At 40.0% G+C, this 21,770-nt stretch overlaps 1 protein-coding gene across 3 annotated transcripts; it reads right to left on the bottom strand.

Annotated features, from left to right (window-relative positions):
• Positions 1 to 415: 415 nt before the first annotated feature.
• LOC117779765 (zinc finger protein hangover) lies at positions 416 to 20,789 on the bottom strand. 3 transcript variants are annotated; one of them, XM_034616090.1, is made up of 8 exons: positions 20,114 to 20,789; positions 12,046 to 12,977; positions 11,889 to 12,006; positions 11,504 to 11,650; positions 8,595 to 10,365; positions 6,961 to 8,003; positions 5,034 to 5,687; positions 416 to 4,436 (listed from the first exon to the last, which is right to left on the bottom strand). In XM_034616090.1, exons 1-8 carry the CDS (start codon positions 20,357 to 20,359, stop codon positions 2,127 to 2,129), a joined length of 7,221 nt encoding a protein of 2,406 aa, XP_034471981.1. In that variant the 5' UTR covers positions 20,360 to 20,789; the 3' UTR covers positions 416 to 2,126. The 3 variants fall into 3 exon arrangements, with proteins under 3 accessions (XP_034471981.1, XP_034471964.1, XP_034471973.1); XM_034616073.1 differs by lacking the exon at positions 11,889 to 12,006 and having other exon boundaries at positions 12,654 to 12,977; XM_034616082.1 differs by lacking the exon at positions 11,889 to 12,006 and having other exon boundaries at positions 8,607 to 10,365; positions 12,654 to 12,977.
• Positions 20,790 to 21,770: the final 981 nt, after the last annotated feature.

The following is a 21,770-nucleotide window of genomic DNA, read 5'->3' as shown; positions in this document are numbered from 1 at the left end:
CATTTTAAATATTTTATTGATTTGAATAAAATGAACTGGCGGGAAAACAGTGCTATACAAAAATCGATAGCTAGCTACAACATTGTCATCGATAAATGTGGTGCTTCATGTGCACGTTAAAAGCAAATTATTCTTTCTAGCCCAAGCGGCAGGGAAAACAGAAAATGGAAATCAAATATTATAAAACAATTAATATTAAATAGTAAAGTTATTTTTTCTTATTTGCGTCTTTCTCATCTACAGTCATATGAATCTTTTTCAGGAATACCCCCAGTGTGTTTCATTCAACATGGGGAAGATAGTACTGGACAGCATAATGAAAACTCGTTGTTTAAATCTAGTGACGGGTTTTTTGTAATCGATAATTGCAGCGCGCGCAAACTTCAAACTTTTAAAAGAAAATAAAAACAATTCGTTCATGGTATTCAATTAGAGATGCATATGCAATTTGTTGCATTCATGTTTCTTTTTATTTGTATCTGGTTTTAAACTAGTTTCCAATTACATACATAAACCTTAAATTAATTATACAAGTAAAAGGTATGTCCGCAATCGCAATAATTAATTCGTAAGCGTTATTAACATATGCGCAGTATGCACTAATTTATTTATTATTTTTATATTTTCTTTCTGCCCGTAAGTCTGTGTAAGTTTGTGTCTACACATACATACGAATATGATTTATTGAATAATAATGCAGGATAAAACGATTCATTTTGTTTTGTGAAAATGCATTATCATATAAATAATTAATATACAGATTACATACTAAATGTATAATGGGGGTTCAAAGTTATAATGCTGTATGTGTGTGGGTGTTGTGTATGGCAAAAAATTAAGTTTTTAATATGACATGTGTTTCAGTACAAAATTTAACCCAATTGGAACGTATTCAATCTGCTTGAACAACTGTCGAATGTATGTATGTTTGTGTGTTTTTGTTTAGTCTTTACATATAATGGGTTCGTCTATACTATTAGCAGCATATTCAGAAACATTTGGGTATAAAATACCTGCTGGAAAGAACCTTGAAGCTTCTTGCTTGAAAATCCAAGGTGTGTCTTGGGTATGTTTTTTGTGTCTGATAATAAACTAAAGCTATGCGAGTCGAAAGAGTTGAAAAAAATATTTAAAAAAAACCGATTTACTGTTTGAAAACAGGAAATTATTTTCGAAACTTGGAAATGTCTTCGAGATAACATTATACTTTTTCAAAAGCCGTCGACCTTAAATCATATTAAAAGAAAGTTATTTTTAGCGGTTTTTCAAACCCAAACGGCAGGAAAATTCAAAAATACAAAATTAAAAAAACATCATAAAAATAATAATAAATAAAATATGTATGTTTCATTTTTCATCTTCCTCCTTAGCTTCCACTTCTACAGTTTGTTTGTTGTTGCTTTGGTGCCTTGACGCATTCTAATTTATGAATTATTATTTCACATAACCACTTAAATAGGTTTTTTGTTGTTTGTTTTTATTCTATGCATGGATGTATGTACGTACGTATTTTCTATATTTACGTATGTGTATACATGCATACTGTATATTGTCTAGACTAACTAAAAACTCAAAAAGAATAACTGGAGATGAATTAAATATATGCGTGTGTATGTGTGTCAGTGTATGTGCATGTGTTTGTGTGATACCAACTAATTTAACATTGTTAAAAAAAAATGACTTCATATCTTGATATATGGTATAATAATGAAAGTTGCATACATGTACATACATATTATATATAAATATATATATATTCATATATATAAATATTATTTAATTTATATTTATATAATATATAAATATATATATGTATGTAAGTTTGTTATATAAGCTTAATAACAACTACAATTAGCAGTAAGAAAAAAAAAACCAACACACACATGCAGTTCTATTTGCTTTGCGCCTTACGTTTTATACATATGCATGTGTGTGTTTGTATGTATGTGTGTGTTTTTGTGTGTGTGTGTGACGTTAGTTTTTTTGATGGAATGCGTTGTGGATGGATGTGGATTGTGTTGCGTTTCATGTGTATTGTGTTGTGTTTTTTGTGTATTTTGTGTGGTGTGTAGTGCACGTTTATTTGTTGTTGTTGTTGTTGTTGTTGATTTTGTACATTTTGAAGCTCAGTTCAAGCGCGCTGCAGCTTCTGCCGCTGCCGCTGTCACAGTCGCTGCTGACGTCGACGTCGTTGTTGTTGCCGTTGTTGCTGTTGCTGCTGTGGCTGCTGTGGCTGTGACTGTTGCTGTGGTTGTTGCACTGCCACTGCCACTGCCACTGCCACATTTGGCAGCATCCAACAAGCCGGACTTTTTGGTTTTGCTTTTATTATTGTTGTTACTATTAATTATATTGTTGTTGCTTCTGCTGGCGGCACCACTGCTGCATCTGCTGCTGCCGTTGTTTTTGTTGCTGCTGCTGTTGTTGCCACTGCCACTGCCACTGCCACTGCTGCTGCTGCTGCTGCTTTTGCTGCCCGCCGTTGGCCCATTGAGAAAATGGCTTTTAATGTGTGTCTGCAGAAGCTCCTGAGAATCGAAACAAAGTTGACATAGATCACACGTATAGCTGGAATTAGACTGATCAGCGGCATCGCCATGTGCCGCTGATGAAACTACAGTTTTTTTACGCCGCTCACCAGTTGAATGCGAGGTTGTTGTTGTTGAATCGCTTTCGGATGATGATGTACCATCACCATCACCATCACCATCGACATCGCCATCACCCTCACCATCGACAGCATCACCACCGATGTTGGCACGACCATCATCGATACGATTACGACGACCCACATTATGAACGTCGCCATCATCATCGTCGTCATCTTCGTCAATGTCTTCGTCTTCCTCCTCTTCCTCATCAACATCATCATCATCGTTATCGTTATCGTCGTTGTCGTTGTCATCATCATCATCCTCTTCAACAACATCACCACTAACACCAACCACATCGTCATCATCCTCACCATCATCTTCTTCAATAATATCATCAATGGTCATTACTTCCCCCACGTGTACACCCTCTTCGTCCTCCTCTTCTGCCATTTCCATTTCCACATCCTCCTCCTCATCATCATCATCATCATCTTCCTCAGAGCTATGCATGATCAGCAACTTTGCCTTTTTGCCACCATTTCCATTCAACTTGGCGTTGCTCGTGCGCGCATAATCAATGCTCACTTTGTTGTTGTTCGCTTTGGCGGCAACCACATGTTGTTCATGTACATCGCCATCGCCGTCGCCGTCGTCATCGTCAATCTCTTCGATAACCTCCTCAATGAGATCGTCATCATCATCATCATCGTTGTCAATTGCATTGCTGTTGCTATTGTTGTTGTTGTTGTTGTGCTGCTGCTGCTGAGGTTGTTGCAACAATTGCTGCTGTGCAACAACATCTTCCCCTTCCGCTTCATCATCTACATCGTCATCCTCATCCTCGACATCATTATCGTCATCATCATCGGTTGTGCTATTCTCCTCATCATCATCTTCATCATCATCATCATCGTCATCATCATCATCCTCGCTATCGCTATCATCATCCATATCACTATCATCCTCATTTTCCTCATCTTGTTGCTCCACATTATCATTTGCACGCTGTTTACTCAACTTTCCTCCTCTCTCACTTTCAAGATCCTTGACTTTCAGCACTTTGCCTGATGTTGTTGTTGCATTTGTTGTCGCTGCTGTAGCTGCTGTTGTTGTTGTGGCTGCAGCTGTTGCTGCTGTTCCACTTGTTGCCTTTGCTGTTGTTGCTGTCGTCGTTGTTGTGCTTGTGCCTGCTGCTGTTGTTGTCGTTGTCGTTGTTGTTGCTGATAAGTTCTTTGTTGTCTTTGCGTTGACAACAACTGGCACAATCACCTCCTCCTTAAGATGATTGTTAATGTGATTGATGAGCTTCTCCTTGCGCGACAAATACTCGCCACAAAGATCACAGCCCCATTGGAATGGACAAAATGGACGCACAACCTTTGCATCCGACAATTTGTGCTCGATCCACAATTCCTTCGTCTCAAATTGTAAATCACCGCAACGACGACAACACAACGGTTCATCCACTTCAATCACTGGCGGCTCGGGTAGATTGCTGACCTCATGTTTGTGCAACTCGTACATGTGGCGACGCAGGTTGTTGTTGCTAATGAATGTTGAGGCACAATATTCGCATTTCAATTCACGTTTCCGTTTCATCGATTTGCTGGTTGATGAGTTGCTGTTGTTGCTGTTGCTGTTGTTGTTGTTGTTGCTGCTGCTCGACTGAGACTGTTGTTGTTGCAGCTGCTGTTGCTGCTTCTGATGTTGTTGATTGGGCATCAGACCCACCGCATGCAATTCGCGTAGATGCAACATCGAATTGCTGTTGCTGCTGCTGCTGTTGTTGTTGTTGTTGGTGTTGTTGTTCAGCATTGTCGCTTCGCCGTCGATGATGGGATTCTAAATAGGAATATCAAGTTGCGATTAGTCAATGTTATATAACAATGTCCTTCAATTCAGCAGCACCAGCAATGGTTGCTGCTGAAAGTGTGGTTGTTGTAGTTGTTGTAGCTGTTGTTGTTGTTGTGTGAATAGCAAGGCTGCAAACCGCCACATTTTTTTATTTTATTTTTTTTTTTTGCCTTTTCAAATTGTAATAGTTTTTAAGTCGAAATCTCAAATAATATAAAAAAAATCATATATATAAAAAATTTGTTTTCTAAGCGAAAATTTCTTTTAATAATTTTTAGATGTAAGGGAATGGTTAAAGGACAAACCAAAAACGAACATATTCTGTTGGATTATGTTTAGTACAAAAACCGGTTTGCAGCCTTTGTGAAAATTTGTTTTCTTGGTTGTTTCGTTTATTTATATTGTATTTTTTATAAATATATATATATATATATTTTTGTTTATTTTTTGCGACTGGTGCGGAGGCAACAAACAACAAACGTTAGAGGGGGGAAATGGATCAGTTGATCGATATCGATTTGGATCCAGATTTGAATTCAGATTCAAATTCAAATTCACCTCGCTGCACAAGCCCAAAAAGCTCACCTGCTTGCTATCACCTCTGAAATGCCACTTGCGATGCACCTTGAGCGCAATCACCTGGGGGAACGTCTTTGCACACAAATCGCAAGCATATTCCCCATTCTCATTTTGTCGCTCCACCTGAAATTGTCCCGCATCGGCTGGACCATCATCGAACATGGCAGCCAATGGATTATCCACATATAATTCTTGTTCATGCTTCTGGATGTGCTTGCTGAACATCTCTTGGTCGGTGAAGCGTGCCCCACAAATGGTGCATGCCACCTCTGGTATGCGTATCTTAAAGCTGCTTGTACTGATCGTGTTCGTATTGCTGGTGACAGCTGCCACAGTGTTGCCACCATTGCTGCCATCACTAGCAACATTGCCAACACCAACACCAGCACCAGCCTCATCTATCATCATCTGATGATCCTCATCATCATCCTCGTCATCATCGTCGCCCGTTTTGTGCTTGAAGATGCCACGTTGATGTTGCAGCTGCAACTGCTGCTGTTGCTGCTGTTGATCCTGCTGATGTGCTCCCGTGGCCGTGATGGGCTTGCGATTGCAGGTGGGAGTGTGATTCTCCAGCATCTGGCGATCAAAGAACATCTTGCGGCACAGCGTGCACTCCGCCGGATCCGGTACCTGCGGATGCTTCTTATAGCGATGCACCTGCAAAGACCAAAACGGGAAGTTAATATCAATTTAATTTATGTATAATATCAATTTTATATCCTCACTTATAGTTTATACCCTCTTTTCATTATAGAATTTACGTAACTTTTATTATTCACAAAAAATCAAAATTAAGTAATGGTAATCATATTGTTTGTGTAAATTGCTATAAGTAAAATATTTTTTCAGTCATTAAAAATTTTTAGTTTCTTTCTATTACAAAAATATCAGATTTTTTTTCAATAAACATATTTTTTTCGACTGCATTTAGTTGTTAATTAAAAAAAATTTTATGAAAAATAATATTAAAATAGATTAACAAAATGTGTAAAAACGCAAAAAAAATAAATAAATTCATAAAAAAGTACATTAACTTAGTATTGGAATCGGACTTATTAATTATCAATTATTCCACAATTGTACACACAACTGTATTTAGTTTTTGCTATTTTAGTATTATTGGTATTTTAGTACGTTATTGGTATGCTCAGAATGGGTAAAAAATTACTAGGTCAAAGAGTTGTCCAACTTCAAACTGTCATAACTTGATCATAACTGAATAGATTTTCAAACGGAATGTCATTTTAATCATGATTTGGCCTCTCAATTCATTCTGTATTCAATTTTTGATCATTTAGAAAATGTTATTATTTTCGGCCAAGATTCGTTTTTGATGGTAAGGGTCCCCCCTTTGAAATTTTGAAAATTCAAAATTTTAAATCTCAAGTTTTCACTTTTAATCTACTCCTTATATCGTTATTAGTATAAAACAACACTTTAAACTTGATTCTGAGACCTTTCATTTTTTTGTAAAAAATCATGTGAAATTGAACAAAAATTTTGACTTGTAAAGTGGCTAAATCCGAAGTCTGACCAACTTCAAACTGTCATAGCTTGATCAAAACTGAACAGATTTTTAAGCGGGATGTCATTTATATCATTATTTGGCATTTAAATTCATTCTGCATTTAAGTCTTATTAAATTCTTAAGAAAAAATATTTGTTGTTTATTTCGATGTCATAGTTATTATAAAACGACATTTTAAAAATTTAAAATGTTTTAAAATTGATTTGGTGTACCGTTACGTACCGGTACTGATACCAAAACCGAAAGAAGGAAACTGAAATAGAACCTTTAAACGAAATAGTTGTTTCGGATTGCTTATAAAATATAAATAATAAAGCATTTATGAAAAATCTACTTCAATATCGTTATGACATAATATTAACAAGTTTTATAAATTGAGTAAAAACGAGTCTTGCAACTTACCCAGAGGCTCTTGCGTCCGCTGTAGACGTTGCCGCAATCCTTGCAGGAATAATCATTGGAATCGAACTCATCATGGGAATTGATGTGAATGGCCAGTTTCTTGTTGGTATTGAAATTGGATGGACAATACTTGCACTGATACCAGTATAATGGCAGGACAGCTAACGCACTGGCGGATGTATCGGCCAGGTCAGCAGAGGTAGCAGTAGCTGTAGATGTAGATGTAGATGATTGATGTGATGATTTCGTGCCCGAATGTGATTTGTGAACGCTGCGTTTATGCTGTTGCAACTCCATTTCCGAGCTGTAGACAATGGAGCAGACATCACATTCAAATTGTTTGATAATCATCTCATCTTTGATGGCACGCCCATGCACCTTGAACAGATGCACCTTCAATCCCTTCTCGTAGGCAAACTCGGCGTTGCACAATTTACATTTGATAAACTGCACATTTTGCACTTGATGATCGGTCAGCATGTGATAACGATACGATTTCTTGGAGCTAAATCTACGCTGACAGATACGACAACGCATCCGACGAAAGCGACGATCTGCCGCTTGATCTAAACTTCGACGGAATACGGCCTGTTCCTGTGGCGTTTGATTCACCATTGCCGGCGGCACTTTTGTTGCTCCCGTTGCTGTCGCAGATATTGCAGTTGCTGTTGTGCTAACTGGTGTTGCTGTTGTTGCTGCTGCTGCTGCGTTGCTTATGGAGGCAGATATTGTTGCGGTCGACGTTGCCGTTGCAGTCGCTACTGACGCTGTGGCTGCCACCTCAAGTGGCGGTGTTGCTGTAATTGTCAACGATTTGGGTGTCATTCGATTGGCAGCCGCCAATGCTGCATTTGTTGCCGTCGATGAGGCTGTGTAATGTGAGCGCATATGATTTGATAGGCCAATATTATTACTGAACACGGCATTACAAATGGGGCACTCTTTCTGCTGATTGGCGATGCTTGTGTTGATGCTACTGTTGTTGCTGCTATCGTCGAGTCGCATCTTTTTGGCAATGCTGCCGCCTTCCTCATCATCATCATCTGCAAACCAAATAACAAATGCCGCAAGAGATTAGTTTTGATCATAACATTTTAAAAACAGGCAACACACAGGCACACACACATCAGTCACAGCCAATTGATTGAAAAACAAAATAACATTTCTAGTACTAACAGCCATTTGTAAAATTAGCACTAACATTGCTGTTAAATAAAACGGATATCTCAATAACATTTCTGACCTTAACAGCTGCACAACTGTTATTCGAGCTGCTATGTTTGTTAACATCGTTGTCTGATTTAATAAAAAAAAAAAAAACAAACAATTTATCTAGTCATTTTTAGCAATTTTCAAAAAATCATAAAAAATATAAGCTATATATATCTTTTCATTGATGCTAAAATCGTCATAAAGTAAGTTCATTTCATTTTTTCATAATTTCTAATGAAAAAATACTCGTCTTTCAGTTGTTAATTGTATTCAATCATTGACTGTTGAATGGAAAGCATGAAATGTTTAATCTTGATGTTGGACAAAATGGACACAGGACACGGCAAACAAAAGACGATGGATGATTCAATAGACGATGCAAGGTGAGGGGTGACGGATGGGTCGAAAATAATAAAAATTACCGAGTGTCCCACCATTTGTTATGGACATCAGATCCTTCATCACATAATCGTAGCGTCCGGTATAGACATTTGGTGTACTGCCATCGGCCAATTTAACAGCATCCGCATTTACGATATACTCAAATCCGCCGGAATGACGATTCTTGTCCACGCCATGTACATTGATCATATGCTCACGCAGATATGAGATCCTTGGATAGCCCAGGCCGCAACGAACACACTTGTATGTCTCGGGCAATTTATTTGGATGCTTTGATTCCATGTGGCGCAGCACATTGTTATAGTTGTTGTACTGTTGCCCACAAATCGGACAGACCTGTGGCATGCGGGAGAAGTACTGGGATTTGGGGGCATCTCGACTGCCGCCACTGGTTGCAGCAGCAGCTCCAATCTGAGCCAATGATAATGATGATGATAATGTTGTAGGTTTGGGTGTGGAAGTTATTGGTGGATTTGCGGCATTGGTGTTGTTGTTGTTGTTGTTGGTGCTGCTGCTGCGGGATTCATCATTCGAGGATTGACTGACACCAATGCCAAGGGCACCGAGCAGACTACGCTTGCCCGGCGAATGATCGATGCCGCTGTTCGCCGTTGAGGCATTATCACTGCTCACAGCGCCGCCCAAATGATCCTGATAGACATGGTCGAGGAAACGCTGATGCGTCTCCAATTTGGCATCGCAGGTCATGCAGCGCAAACGGACAATGCAGTCCATGTTATTATAATGACGTCGCCGATCAACTGGATCGGCAAAGTCCAAGCCACAGAAGCTGCACTGTATCGAATTGTTATCCTTGCGCTGCACATCCGCATGCTTATCATAGACATGGGTGCGGAACTCGTGCTTCGTTCGGAATCCCTTTGGACAGAGTTTACACTCATACAGTTTATTCACCAGCAGCTCTTTGGCTCGCAGTTTCTCTGGTCGCTCCGACGACGCTGATGTCTCATGTGCTGTTACCACCAATTGTTGCTGCTGCTGCTGCTGTTGTTGCTGCTGCTGCTGTTGCACCTGCGGCTGCGGTTCTGTGGTTGCAATCACACCGGATGCCGTGGCATGTGCAAAATTTGGCTGTTTGAGTCGCAACGCATTGAGCACACGATACAAATTGATGCAGTTACGTTTCTTTAGATGCGATATGAACAACGCCTTCGAGTCGTTCATCTTGAGGCAATTGAAGCACAGGTTACGTGGCAACGTGGGATACTTTTTGCGCACATGCGCCATAAAATTCTTATAGGTGCTAAAGTATTTGTTGCAACATCGACACGTCATCGTTTGATATTGTTCGAGAAACTCGTGATTCTCCTGTATGAACTCGACCTTATCACGGCTCAACAATTGCTGATACTGCTCCGGATTGTCATAGTCATAGCCACCGTTCTCGCACTTGATGAACGTGTTCATGACCACCTGGCGATACTTCTGTGTCGATATGTTGCCACCAGCTGCCGCTTTTGTTGCCTCCGCTGTTGCCGCTGCCGCGGCAGCCGCACGTTGGATTTCCAATGCGGCTGCCAATGCCGGCGTCGGTTTTGTAATTGGCGTATTATTTGGCGAGTCTGTCGATAGCTGAAACAGATTCGGATGCAAATTCCGTTCATGGCGTCGTGCATTCGCTCGCGTCGAGAATTGCAGACTGCAGGCACGGCAACTGGCCACCTTTGAGTCCCCGGCGGCTGCCACGTTTGCCACAGCGGTTGCCGGCAGCGATGCTGCTGCCACAGCCGCCGTTACGCCATGCTGCGCCGTATAATCATAGTCGGAGGTCTGTTTTGGAAAGAGAGAGAGAGAGATGGTGAAATGCTGATTATATAACTCATATAATAATGTCTATTATAAATAACTTATGCCCAGCTGACTCACTCTACAAAAGTGTTACGAATTATAAATCACAATACTAATAATTCAAATAAATGACGTTGACAACTCATAAAAGGCTCATCAAATAAACCCACGTTATCAAATATCCATGCATATTAAGCCCTTTGTCATCCGGTACAAACGGTAAGAGCTAGAAGGCTGCAATTTTTACACAGTTCAAGTAGCTAAAAAACTATTGTAGTTTATTAAGCACAACCTCAAAAATGTTAGGATGTAAACGTCTGTAAATTTCACAGTTCTGTTTAACCGATCTTGATGCGATTTAATACGATTATAGATAATAATAATAGATAACACTAGTTACAAAAAAATAGCGTTCTATTTTAAAACTGGTGAGTGTGCTGGTCTTATGCGATTTGAAGGGGGCGTGGCAAAAGTTTAAAACATAAAAGTCTGTGTGCCAAATTTTATAGCTCTAGCTCTTACAGTTTCTGAAATCGACTTGTTCAAACTTTCTTTCTATTGCCAAAAGTGGCGACAAAATATTCTATATTTAACTTTTATAATATAAATCATTTGTAATTCTTTATTTTTTTAATAAAGGTATTGAAATAACAAGTAATTCTTTTTTTTAAATAAAGGTTTCGAAATAACACGCATTATTCAATTTTTAATAAGATTTGCAGAATAATTGTTGTTTTAAATAAAAAATAAAAAAAAATTTCATATGTACATTTGGTAGAATTAAAATTTGTTGAACACTGCGATAATATTTAGATTGGACAAAAATTACATGAAAGGTGTTAAACCATACGCGATGAATGTTTTTAAATTTTGGTAATACACCATTTTGTTAATTTTATGTTTAACTTAACTTTTATTTTTGATTTGTAAAATAAAAGCTAGAAAATTTATTTTGTAATTTATTTTTAAATATCAAAATTAGCTTATTTTGCGTAGCTTTGATTCCGTTATTCCGTAGTTTTGAAATTAAAATAGGAAAATAATGGTTATGTCTTACTTTTATTTTAAAACTCTTGCCCCTAGTGTATGTTTATGTGTGTGTGTGTGTGTGTGTTCTTACCATTAGTGGCACATCACCCTCGTGCTCGGAGCGCTCTAGGAACATTGTGGGATCCATCATATCATCGGACTCGTCAATGCACTTCATCTGAAAGTCATCGTCCGTGTCATCCAATGGCTCATCCTTGATGGGCACAGCAGGCAGCGGCTGTAAACGAGAGACGATCAATAAGTTATTAAGATGCAATGCTGCAGTTGTGTATTTATTTATATATTTATTAATTTTTGAACAACAGAATAAATATATATGCCTGGTAATAAGGGGAAAAAGTCAGGTGGTGTATGTGGCATGTGGCATGTGGACGCTTGCGAATGCACGATACAATTACATTATAGGAATAGCGCCTGAAAAAGCGCAGTTGCTGGGCGGCGCTCTGCAGCGTTACCGGCATAAGCAGCGGAGTTGTGACTGCGCCTGCGCCTGCGGCAGAGCCTGAGGCAGTTGCAGTTGCAGTTGCACTTGCAGCAGCAGCGGTTGCGATTGCAGTAGCGGTAGCGACGTTGCTGCTCATTGTTGCAACTGGAGGTGGCGGCGGGGGCAACACGCTGCCATATCTTTGACTCTGACTCGAATTCTTACACTGACTGAAATCAATTGGCTGCGACAACGGCAACGACAATGGCATTGGCAACGGCAATGATGCAGCTGCCTCAGCAACACCAGCAACAGTAGCAGTTGCAGTTGCAGTTGCAACAGCAGTTGATGTCGATGGCGTCGTCAGCAATGGCGGCAGCGGTGGCACTGCAATGTCAAGTGGCAAATACACTTTTGGCTTAAATTTGGGCAAACGATGAGCAACAGTTGTTGCCGTTGACTGTTGCGATTGTCGTCGTGGCTGCCGAATGCGTCTATGTCGCTGTTGTTGCTGCTGCTGTTGTTGTGGATGTTGGTGATGTTGGTGATGATGATGTTGTTGTTGATAATGATGATGATGTTGCTGCTTGCCACGTTGTTGCTGCTGATATTTGCGCTGCTGATGTTGCTGTTGCTGCTGTGATGATGTTGCCATTGCCATTGTCGCCGTTGTGGGCACCTGCAATAAAAGATTCTGCAATGTTTGCTGTGGCTCCGTTCTTGCCGTTTGCAATAGTAGTTGTTGCTGCTGCTGTTGTTGCTGTTGCTGTTGAAGCTGTTGTTGCTTTGGACTCACATAGACTGTTAAAGATTTGCGCTTCTTCAGCGAGGGTATGCCATCCAAAATGTTAGCGGATGCCTTCTCAGCTGCAGCTGTCGCCGTATCGATTTTCAATTCCGATTGCTGCTGCTGTTGCTGTTGGTCAACAATGCTGCCATTCTCGGCCCGATTCAAATCCAAATAGCCCAATAGTGTCTGCTGTTTGGTTCTGTCCATGTCCACCCATTGTCGTTGCTTCGACTGGGAGCTGAGGCAGCGATTCTTGAAGCTCTGCCAAGAGTTCAAATAGCTGATGCAGGCATGACAAATATGCAGCGACAGGCGATCCAATGGCGTGATCTGCAAAGAGATAATACAAAATGCGCTTAATAATTAATAAATCCTATAATCGAACGAGCAATAAATAATTTATTATCCTAGCAAAAGCAAACAAAAATACACAGCCAAAAGCTCTGCTTCGAGTCGAGGCGCTGAACACAAATGATTTATAACCTCAGCAATTACAAGAACGCAACTTGCTGATGTTTTTCGAAAATAATTATACCTAATTTTGGGTGTGGAGTTCATATGTACATACGGATAAAGTTACGATGCTGATCAGGAATATATTTAATTTTTCTTTTTTACATGAATTACAAAGTATACAATATACCCTTTGTTCTCAACAATTATAGAGTATAGAAAGCACATAACGACATTAATATTGTAAATAGTATGCAACAATAATAATTGAATTCAAATCGATAAATCATATATGCAAACGAGCAGAAAGAATCGATGAAAGCAAAGTTAAACAACACAAATCAACTGAGGCAAGTTTAAATATTAAACGAGTACAAGGTTCTATTAACATCATTAATATTGCCCTATTTGCCAAGCGTAAAGCATGTTAAAAATGTATATTAACTCGACTCAATAGGATAAAATATTGAGGAATGATGGAATAAAAAAGTTAGTCGATTGCTTGTTAGGATCTAGTAAAACAAAGTATATAATTTAAGTGGAATTTAATTAATACATATAGATACAGAGTTGACTTTGTTTTTATTGAATGTGTATAGTTAACAGGATTTGAGATGCAACCAGAAGTTATCATCGGTCATTAGCCACCCCACAAATTGTATCCTCAATCCGTATCTTAAATTCTCTCACCTTTGTGTGCAGCCAACGGCGGTTTGAGGTTTTCTTCGTCGTCGATTGCCAAGTGTTCAAAGCTTAGAGGCTTGTACTAGTCTATTAATGTCAATGACCTGCTTATAATTATATGCAATACTCTGTGCTTCAACAGCACAAAGACACACACACACACACACAAAACAGTGCAGTTCAAATGCATGTCCAATGTCCTTTTGCCTGATGGCACTTTGTGTGCGTATGTGCGTCTTTCTATATACAATATCCATGTAAATACATATGTATTTCCCTATGTGTTGCTAACTGATGCATATTAGGTATATAAACATCTAATTGTTGTTGTTGTTGTTGCTGCTCTGAAGCTGAAGCCTTTGTGTTTGTGCATAATTTGCTTCTAATTGTGCGTGGCATGGGACCATTTTGGCTTTTCAATTAAAAGTATATGCTACTATAAACATAATATACATATACATATACATACACATATGCTTGTGTGTATTGAAAACATAGGAAATAGAAAATATGTATCTTTACATGCCTATTTAATTCTTTGACTTTGGTATGCAAAATAAGTATGTACATAAATAGTACATAAATTTGATTCCTTTTATGAATTTAAACCCTTGGAGTATACAAAACAATTTGAATCAAGCTATGTTTTAAAAGCACACATTCTTAATGATTATACTGCAAGTCACTTAACAATAAGTATGTTTTATTGTCACATATTCTAATTGGCTTTTTAAATAATTAATTTCCCAGATTTAGTTTCAATTTATCACATTCTAATTGACACTTAAGTACTTTGCACATATTAATTATGCCTTTGGTTGGGCTTTAAATTCAAGCCTTATTTTTGCATAACAATTAAGAGCGTACCAAGCTTAAGCAATTGTCACCTGACATATACAATGTTTTTTTTGTTTTATACATTATTTAAAAATATACAGAGTAACAGTTAACTTGTGCAAATCTTTAAAGTGCACTATGGGTCAAGTTACCTGTTTTGTGGCATACATTTTTAACTCGTTAACTAAGCAAGATATTTTGATGCGTTTTTTTTTCTAGTGTTATGTATAACCCAAAAAATATTTTTTTAAGTAGGCATGGCACCACCCACGCCATTGATTTTTTTTCAAGCAATTGGAGTATCTATAACACTAGCAAAAAAAAACGACATTTAAATATATTACGTATCTGTGAAAAATTACTAAATGCCACAAAAAAAAAAATGGGTCATTTGACCCATAGTGAAGTGTTTATCGAATTTTATGCCGCCCACAACGATTGTGAAAAATATCGATACCATCGATACCGTTTTCAAATTACAATAACTTAAAAAAATATGAAACCTTAAAGCACGAAAGCAAAAATCAAAACAGAAGCGCAAGTAATCGTAGATTGTTGTTGTTGTTGTTGGGCCGGCAAATGCATTTGACAGCTTGCAATAATCAAAAGCGTTTTGCTTGTGTTTAATGTGTGTGTGTGTGCATGTATTTACATATGTGCATGTGTGCGAGTGTAACTGCTTGTGGTTATGCTTATTTTTGCATCATTATGCGTGTGTGAGCTTTTATGATTTTGTAATTCGTAGAGCAGCAGCGCCCGCACCCTCCCCTCCCCAACACCAACTCCAACCTTTTATACTAGTGTGTGTGTGTGTGTATGTGGCTGCTGTGCATATGCCGTATGTGTACACACACATGCACATTCGCTTATATACAAATATCTTATGTACGCACTTGAGTCCTGAAATTCTCATCCTATAGGGTTATATATGTATGTACATATCTCCCCACCTCACTTTGGCTTTGAAGGGTTTCGATAATATGTTGTTCATTCACCTTGCCCCCTACTCCACACACACACACCCGCACAGTGACGTCCTGTTGGGGGCACATCTCTTTCTCAAGTGGCTACGATGATGGCGGCAAAATCGCAATTGGATACAGAGACGACATATAGCAGAAGCCTTTGGCATGAGGGGATTTACGAAAAGGGGATTCATTTGACTTTAATAAGCAATATTTGTTGTTTGGCTTGAATGTGCATTGGTATTGAAGACGAAAATTACACTGCTTTAGCTAATGCTAAACACTGCTTGCTTGCCATAACAAGGTGGCGTAGCTTTAATTTATCATCAGCTTCTATTGAACACTGCTTGCCATAGAAAGGGAAATAGCTTTTTTGCTAGCAAAAATAAAGAAACAGTTGCAAAAAAAAACAACAATTATTTATTTCTATATAATATTATTATCATTACACTCTTTCTTTGGTATCATTTAATTTGGGCAGTCTGGCAGGCCTTTTTAGAAAGTTGAAAAGGAAATCTTTCATCCATCAATAGCAACAACAACGACAAGAGCAACAACAACAAAATGCAGAAGCAGCTGCCACAGTTGCCAGCTGCTATTGCTGGCCACCAGGTGCAACAATCATCATCAGACACAAAACTGAGATGCTGGCCAGAATTACAGTCTCGTCTCTCTCAGGCACAGCCTGTCCAGCAGCGCCGCACGATGAGATGATCTCGGGCACCTGAACGAGTTTCGGCTTCTTCAATATTGTTGTTGTTGTTGTATTGCTTCTACTTATTCATTGGCGTATTTTCTTTGTGTCCTTATTCGTCGTCAGCTGCAAATGTGTGCGTATGCGTGTGTGTGTGTGCATAAGTGTGTCCTGTGTCCAACGTAAACGTTAACGTAAAACTTTAGCATTAGCAAGCAGTGCAGATCTTTAGCGTTTGACATATTAAATTACACAGAAGCAAAACAACAACAATGACAATAACAACAACTGTTGAAAAATGCCAGTAAAGTGCATTTGACACTAACAGAGCAATCGATAATTCACAGAAAAATGTATTTATCGTTTCCATAATAAATGCAGATAATAATGTATGTACAAACGTACATATGTATGTATGTAGGTGGACCTGGATGGTGAGCTGTCGGTTGCTCTCTCATCCAACAAGACTTTTTTTTATTATCAGTGTCATCTTTCTCCCTTTTCTGATCAGAGAAAGTTCATTTTTTTTTTCATCTGAACTTGAGTTGGGCTTGGATGATGATGATGATGTGTATCCGAAATTCGATGCTGGGACAATGATGATGCTGGCAACTTGGTAACTGGCAACAACTGCAACCAACTTGCATGCTTCCCATTTCATGCGCACCAGGTTAATCTGCTTCATAGTGAAGAGAGAACCGAAAAACCACTCGCATGTACATTTGTTGTATCTGCCCTCTCTTGCCCTGCCCTCCCTCTGCTGTGTTCTACACTCTACGTATATCCCGTGCATATGTATTTGTGTATAAATATATATATTTATGTGCGTGTGTGTGTGAGTGTGTGTATGCATGTGGTCCGCCTCCAGATAACAAGCGATGACGATGACGCCAACCAAATGGTCGGTTCGTCGGTCGGTTGTGTATGGAAGTGGTTCGTCTCTCTGTATGGGTATGGGCTCTGTATGGGTATATGGGTGTGTGTGTGTGTGTGTGTATCGGTTGAGCTGCTGGTGCTGTTGGTTGCTGGTTGTTGGTTGCTGGTGTATTCACCATGAAATCGAGCCAAAGCGAAACCAAAGAGCAGCCCAGTGCCAGCACCAAGCACAAGTACACGCAGCAGCAACGTGCCGACGGTAGAGATGATGATGTCGTCGTCGTCGTCGTTGCCGGGGGCGCAGGCCAAAGAGCCAAGCAAAGCAACAAAGCAACAAAGCAGCAAGGCAACCATTTTGTGCCGCCGAACGAAAAGTGGATGACGAGGGCGACTCTGTGCTCTGTGGCTCTGGGTTCGGTTCGGTTCAGTTTGCCTGCCTGCCTGCCTGACTGACTGTCTGCCTGTGTGACTGTCTGCCGGTCCGGTTGGCTGCCTGCTCAGCATGCTCAGCTGTGTGCCCTGCTGCCAACTGAGGGAAGAATCGATAGCCGAGAGCTGTGAGAGCAGAGCACCAGAGGCAGCAGGCAGCCAGGCAACAAAGCGAAGCTAGCGAAGCCCACAAATCCAAAAGGCAGTTTCATTTTTCAGTCTTTCATTTCATATATGTATGTAATACATATATAATTTTTTGCTTTTGCTTTTGCTTTTCGTTTTGCGTATTCCCTTTTGTGCGGCTGTTGTGTAGTGTCGAGTGGCCCAGAGGTGCCTGCACCGGATATCATGGGGCCCAGGCCCAGGCGAGGAGTCACAAATGGAAGCCAGTGAAGGACACGACAAGAGCGCGCGCGCAATCATGAGAGCGCTCTAAAAAGAGAGCCACATCAAGAAGGGATAGGAGCGGGGGGTGGGGAGAGAGGGGAATATAAGTGGAGATGAGGACTGAGACTGGGAGCAAACGGAAATAGACTGGACTCTGGCACTGTTGGTAATGTTGCCAATGATAATGATGATGATATTTATCTAGACTTGGACTTGGCTCTCGGCTTGGTCATGGAACTGAGCTGGAACTGAAGCTGAAACTGGGCAACCAGAAATAATAACATGCGGAGCAAATGGTTGCATACAATTCCATGGAATCGAGGCGAGCACTAAAATAATATGTACGTAATTGCTCTGGTGCTGGGCAGGCACAGCAGCAGCACTCGATATGAAACGAACCAAGCGCGACCCAAGCTCCACACACACACATACTCACGCACGCACGTCTCTTCCTTCCCTCGCATGCTTGCTCACCATCTCTCTATCACTCTGTCTCTATCTCTCTCAATCACATAGACGGCCTCGAAAATTTCTGTTCAACGGTGTTCGGCTGCCTCTGCCTCTGCCGCCACTCATTGCTCTCTGCGCTTTGTGCTGCTTATTCGTGTCGTGCCGTGTACTCGTATTCTGCTTAGCGATGGACACACAAGCCGAAAATATGTAAGCACGATCAAAATTGTGTTTGTTGCAAAACAGAATTTTAGTTACATACTTGTAAACAACTATTAATTAACCGATTTATTGCATAATTATTGCAAATATTCTACTGCAATCAAAGACTGTTATTATTTAACAGCATGTTAACATGTTTCTGCAAGCACGAATTGCAATTCGCACCCATCGCTAATTCTCGTGAAGAGAAATAAGAAGAAGCAGCAGCAGGCAGAAGAAGAAGAAGCAGCAGCAGCAGGCAAAAGAAGAAGAAGCAGTAGCGGCAACGAAATTTGTAAATAATAAACAATGAGCATACTAGTTTGTTGTTATTATTTATTATATGTACATTTTTGCTGGTGGCCGGTCAATTCTAACCTTAAATCTGCTGCTGCTCTTCAAGGGTATGGGGGGGAGGAAAATAGGAATGGGCATACAAGCAAATGAATCCCAGCAATAGCCACGACAGCTGCCAGTGGTTATTACTGCTGCTCAAAGCTCATGCCAACGTAGCAAACGAAATGTCGATGAAGACAACGATGACGACGACGACGACAACGTCGGCAATCGAGCAGCGAGAACTGAGCAACAACACAGCAAGCGACAAACCAGCCAAGCAAGCAAGCAGGCAAAGCAGCAGCAAGCTAGCTAGCTAGCGAGCCACAGGCAACGCCAGCGCCAGCGACAACCACAACGACAAAGTTACACCAATACCAATAAACGGCGATGGCCGTCGCGTCGTCGTCGTCATTGTCGGGCATCGTGACTTGGCACTTCAAGCAAAGCCACCAGCGGCAGAGGCAGACAAGACGAGACGAGACCCGGAGCAGGCATTGGACAAACCGAATGTTCGATTCCGTTTCCAATGATGATGATGTTGCTCGAAACGGGCAAGTGTCACTGATAGCAACCGGGTACAGGGGCTAGCGGGTAAAAGAGAATGCTGCAGGCAGCTGGCAACGAAACGAAACAAAGTTTGCCTCGGTCTCGTCGTCGTCGTCGGCGTCACCGTCGTCATCGTCAGCGCTTGCACAATCAAATGGGGCCAGCAGCAGCTCGCGTCTGATGAGGCATATTTTACTTTTGGTTTCGTATTTAACCTCACTTCTTTTTTGTTGTTGTTCCTGTTTTATTTGGTCAGTTTTGTTGTTGAGTTTGGTGGAAATGGTGTTATCGATTACACACGCAATTATTGCTGGAGTTAAATGGATGACCCAACATCATCATCATCATCATTATCAACATTGCCAACATCCTCGGGTGTGGCAACGCCGCGCCGGCCGCTGCTCCGGCTTCCCTGGCACAGGCACAGGCAGTGGGAATGGGAGCAAGCAGTGTGTATAACGGTTTCGGTATGAGAAGAAGGAACACTGACAGCAGGTAGAAATCGAATCGATGTCGATACCAATGTGGATGATTGTACACACATGTGTGTGTCTGCATGTTTTTCGGCAACTCCAACGTCTTTGGCAAGCAACAAAACTCACCTTAATATTTACGCAGTTATGTATTTTTGTGGCCAGCGGCTCCTTATCGGCCGCATAACTGTTAATGATCGAAATGCATTCGCTGGCGGGCGCAATGCACAGGCGACAACAATTCTGTCGCGTACGTTGCGCTTGTTCATCCATTGCTGTCACCGCTGTGTCACCCGCTCCAGTTCCAGTTCCAGCACTAACACCCGTTCCAGCGTCTCCTGAGGCTGATATTGTTGTTGCGGCAGTGTCACACATTTTTCTTTTTTCTTTTTCTTTCGATCAAAAGTTTAACTTCACTACTGCTGTTCTTATTTCTCGTTTTGTATATTTATTTTGCACGTTTTCACTTTTATTTTGAATGGGGGGCGCAACGCGTGAGCGTCGCTGCCGATTCCTCTCACTTTTTTTTCTTTTTTGCAAAATGGTTTTTTGTCGCCTCGGCTGCGCGATTGCGGACACTTTTCCGTCGTGTCGTCACATTTCACATCTGCTGATGTCTGGGCACGGGCAATGGATATCGGTATCGGTTAGTCCAAACGACTCCGTCGTGGTCGTGTCCGTTTGCGTTTTGTATGCAAAAAAACAAAATTACACAGAAAAAAAAAATGAACGCAACGAGACGAACGATTTCCAATGTGCACGTCGCAGAAATACACGTCCGAACCTTGCGGCGAAACAACAACAAATGATTAGTCTAAAAATGTCATTGGTGACAACAATCGGTCCGTCGCAATGTCATCGATAATCAATGTTAACGCAAAAATGAGACTGTGTTATTTATCGATTATTATGACCATTATAAATTTGTACAGGATTTTTTTTTATAGCTAGCACAAGTCTCCGTATTTTTAGTTTTTATGAAATATTGAATGCTTACAGATAATAGTGTCGTTGATTCTCGCTATCGATAGCAGTTTCAATGCAATGCTTCAGGGCGGCACAGTCTATTATCGAGTGCGCACAGCTGTTTTAACGTGCTATCACTGTTGCCTAGTTAGCTATTTTTCAACTTGCTCTGGCTATTTTAAAATTTCGATTACTGCACAAATTTGAAAATTTTTATTGGCCGAAAGTCTGGCTATTTTAAATAAAAATTCAGCTATGTTTTCCTATTAATATAATTTCTAAAACTATGTTAATGTCTACGCAAAATTCTAACAAAAATTCTGCAATAATGTTCAAATTTCTAGCTTTTCAATTAATTTCTTTAGAATTTTTTTTTTAACCAGATGTACAAATATCAGTATGGTTCTTTTGGATTCAAGGCTGCCACACCGTTTTTGGGAACAGAGCTGGCATTTTTTTTTTTATAATTTTTTTAAATCTATTTTTCAGATGCTTTGCAACCAGAAACAGCTATTTTTCCCCTAAAATGTTGCCAGCACTGGTTTTTACAGAGATAGTTTTCACGTTTTGTTTATCTGTGTATTGTTTACTGTTTTGTTTGAATATAAACTTTTTATTGTTATATCCTTTTAATTATTTTTCTATTAACTACGAGCGGTAAATTTTAATAAGGTAAATCGAATTGTATGCAGTTATACCAATACACCTCGCTTCACTACTTGCAACAATTAATTTAATCAATTAATCAACTTACATAAATAAATACTTTAAATATGTATGTACGATTGTAAAGATTTCTTTGCTGTATTTTGGTCTTGGG

This window comes from Drosophila innubila, chromosome X (assembly GCF_004354385.1).
Source record: "Drosophila innubila isolate TH190305 chromosome X, UK_Dinn_1.0, whole genome shotgun sequence".
In the NCBI taxonomy this organism is placed as follows: domain Eukaryota; kingdom Metazoa; phylum Arthropoda; class Insecta; order Diptera; family Drosophilidae; genus Drosophila; species Drosophila innubila.
This window is presented reverse-complemented; position numbering and strand designations above follow the sequence as displayed.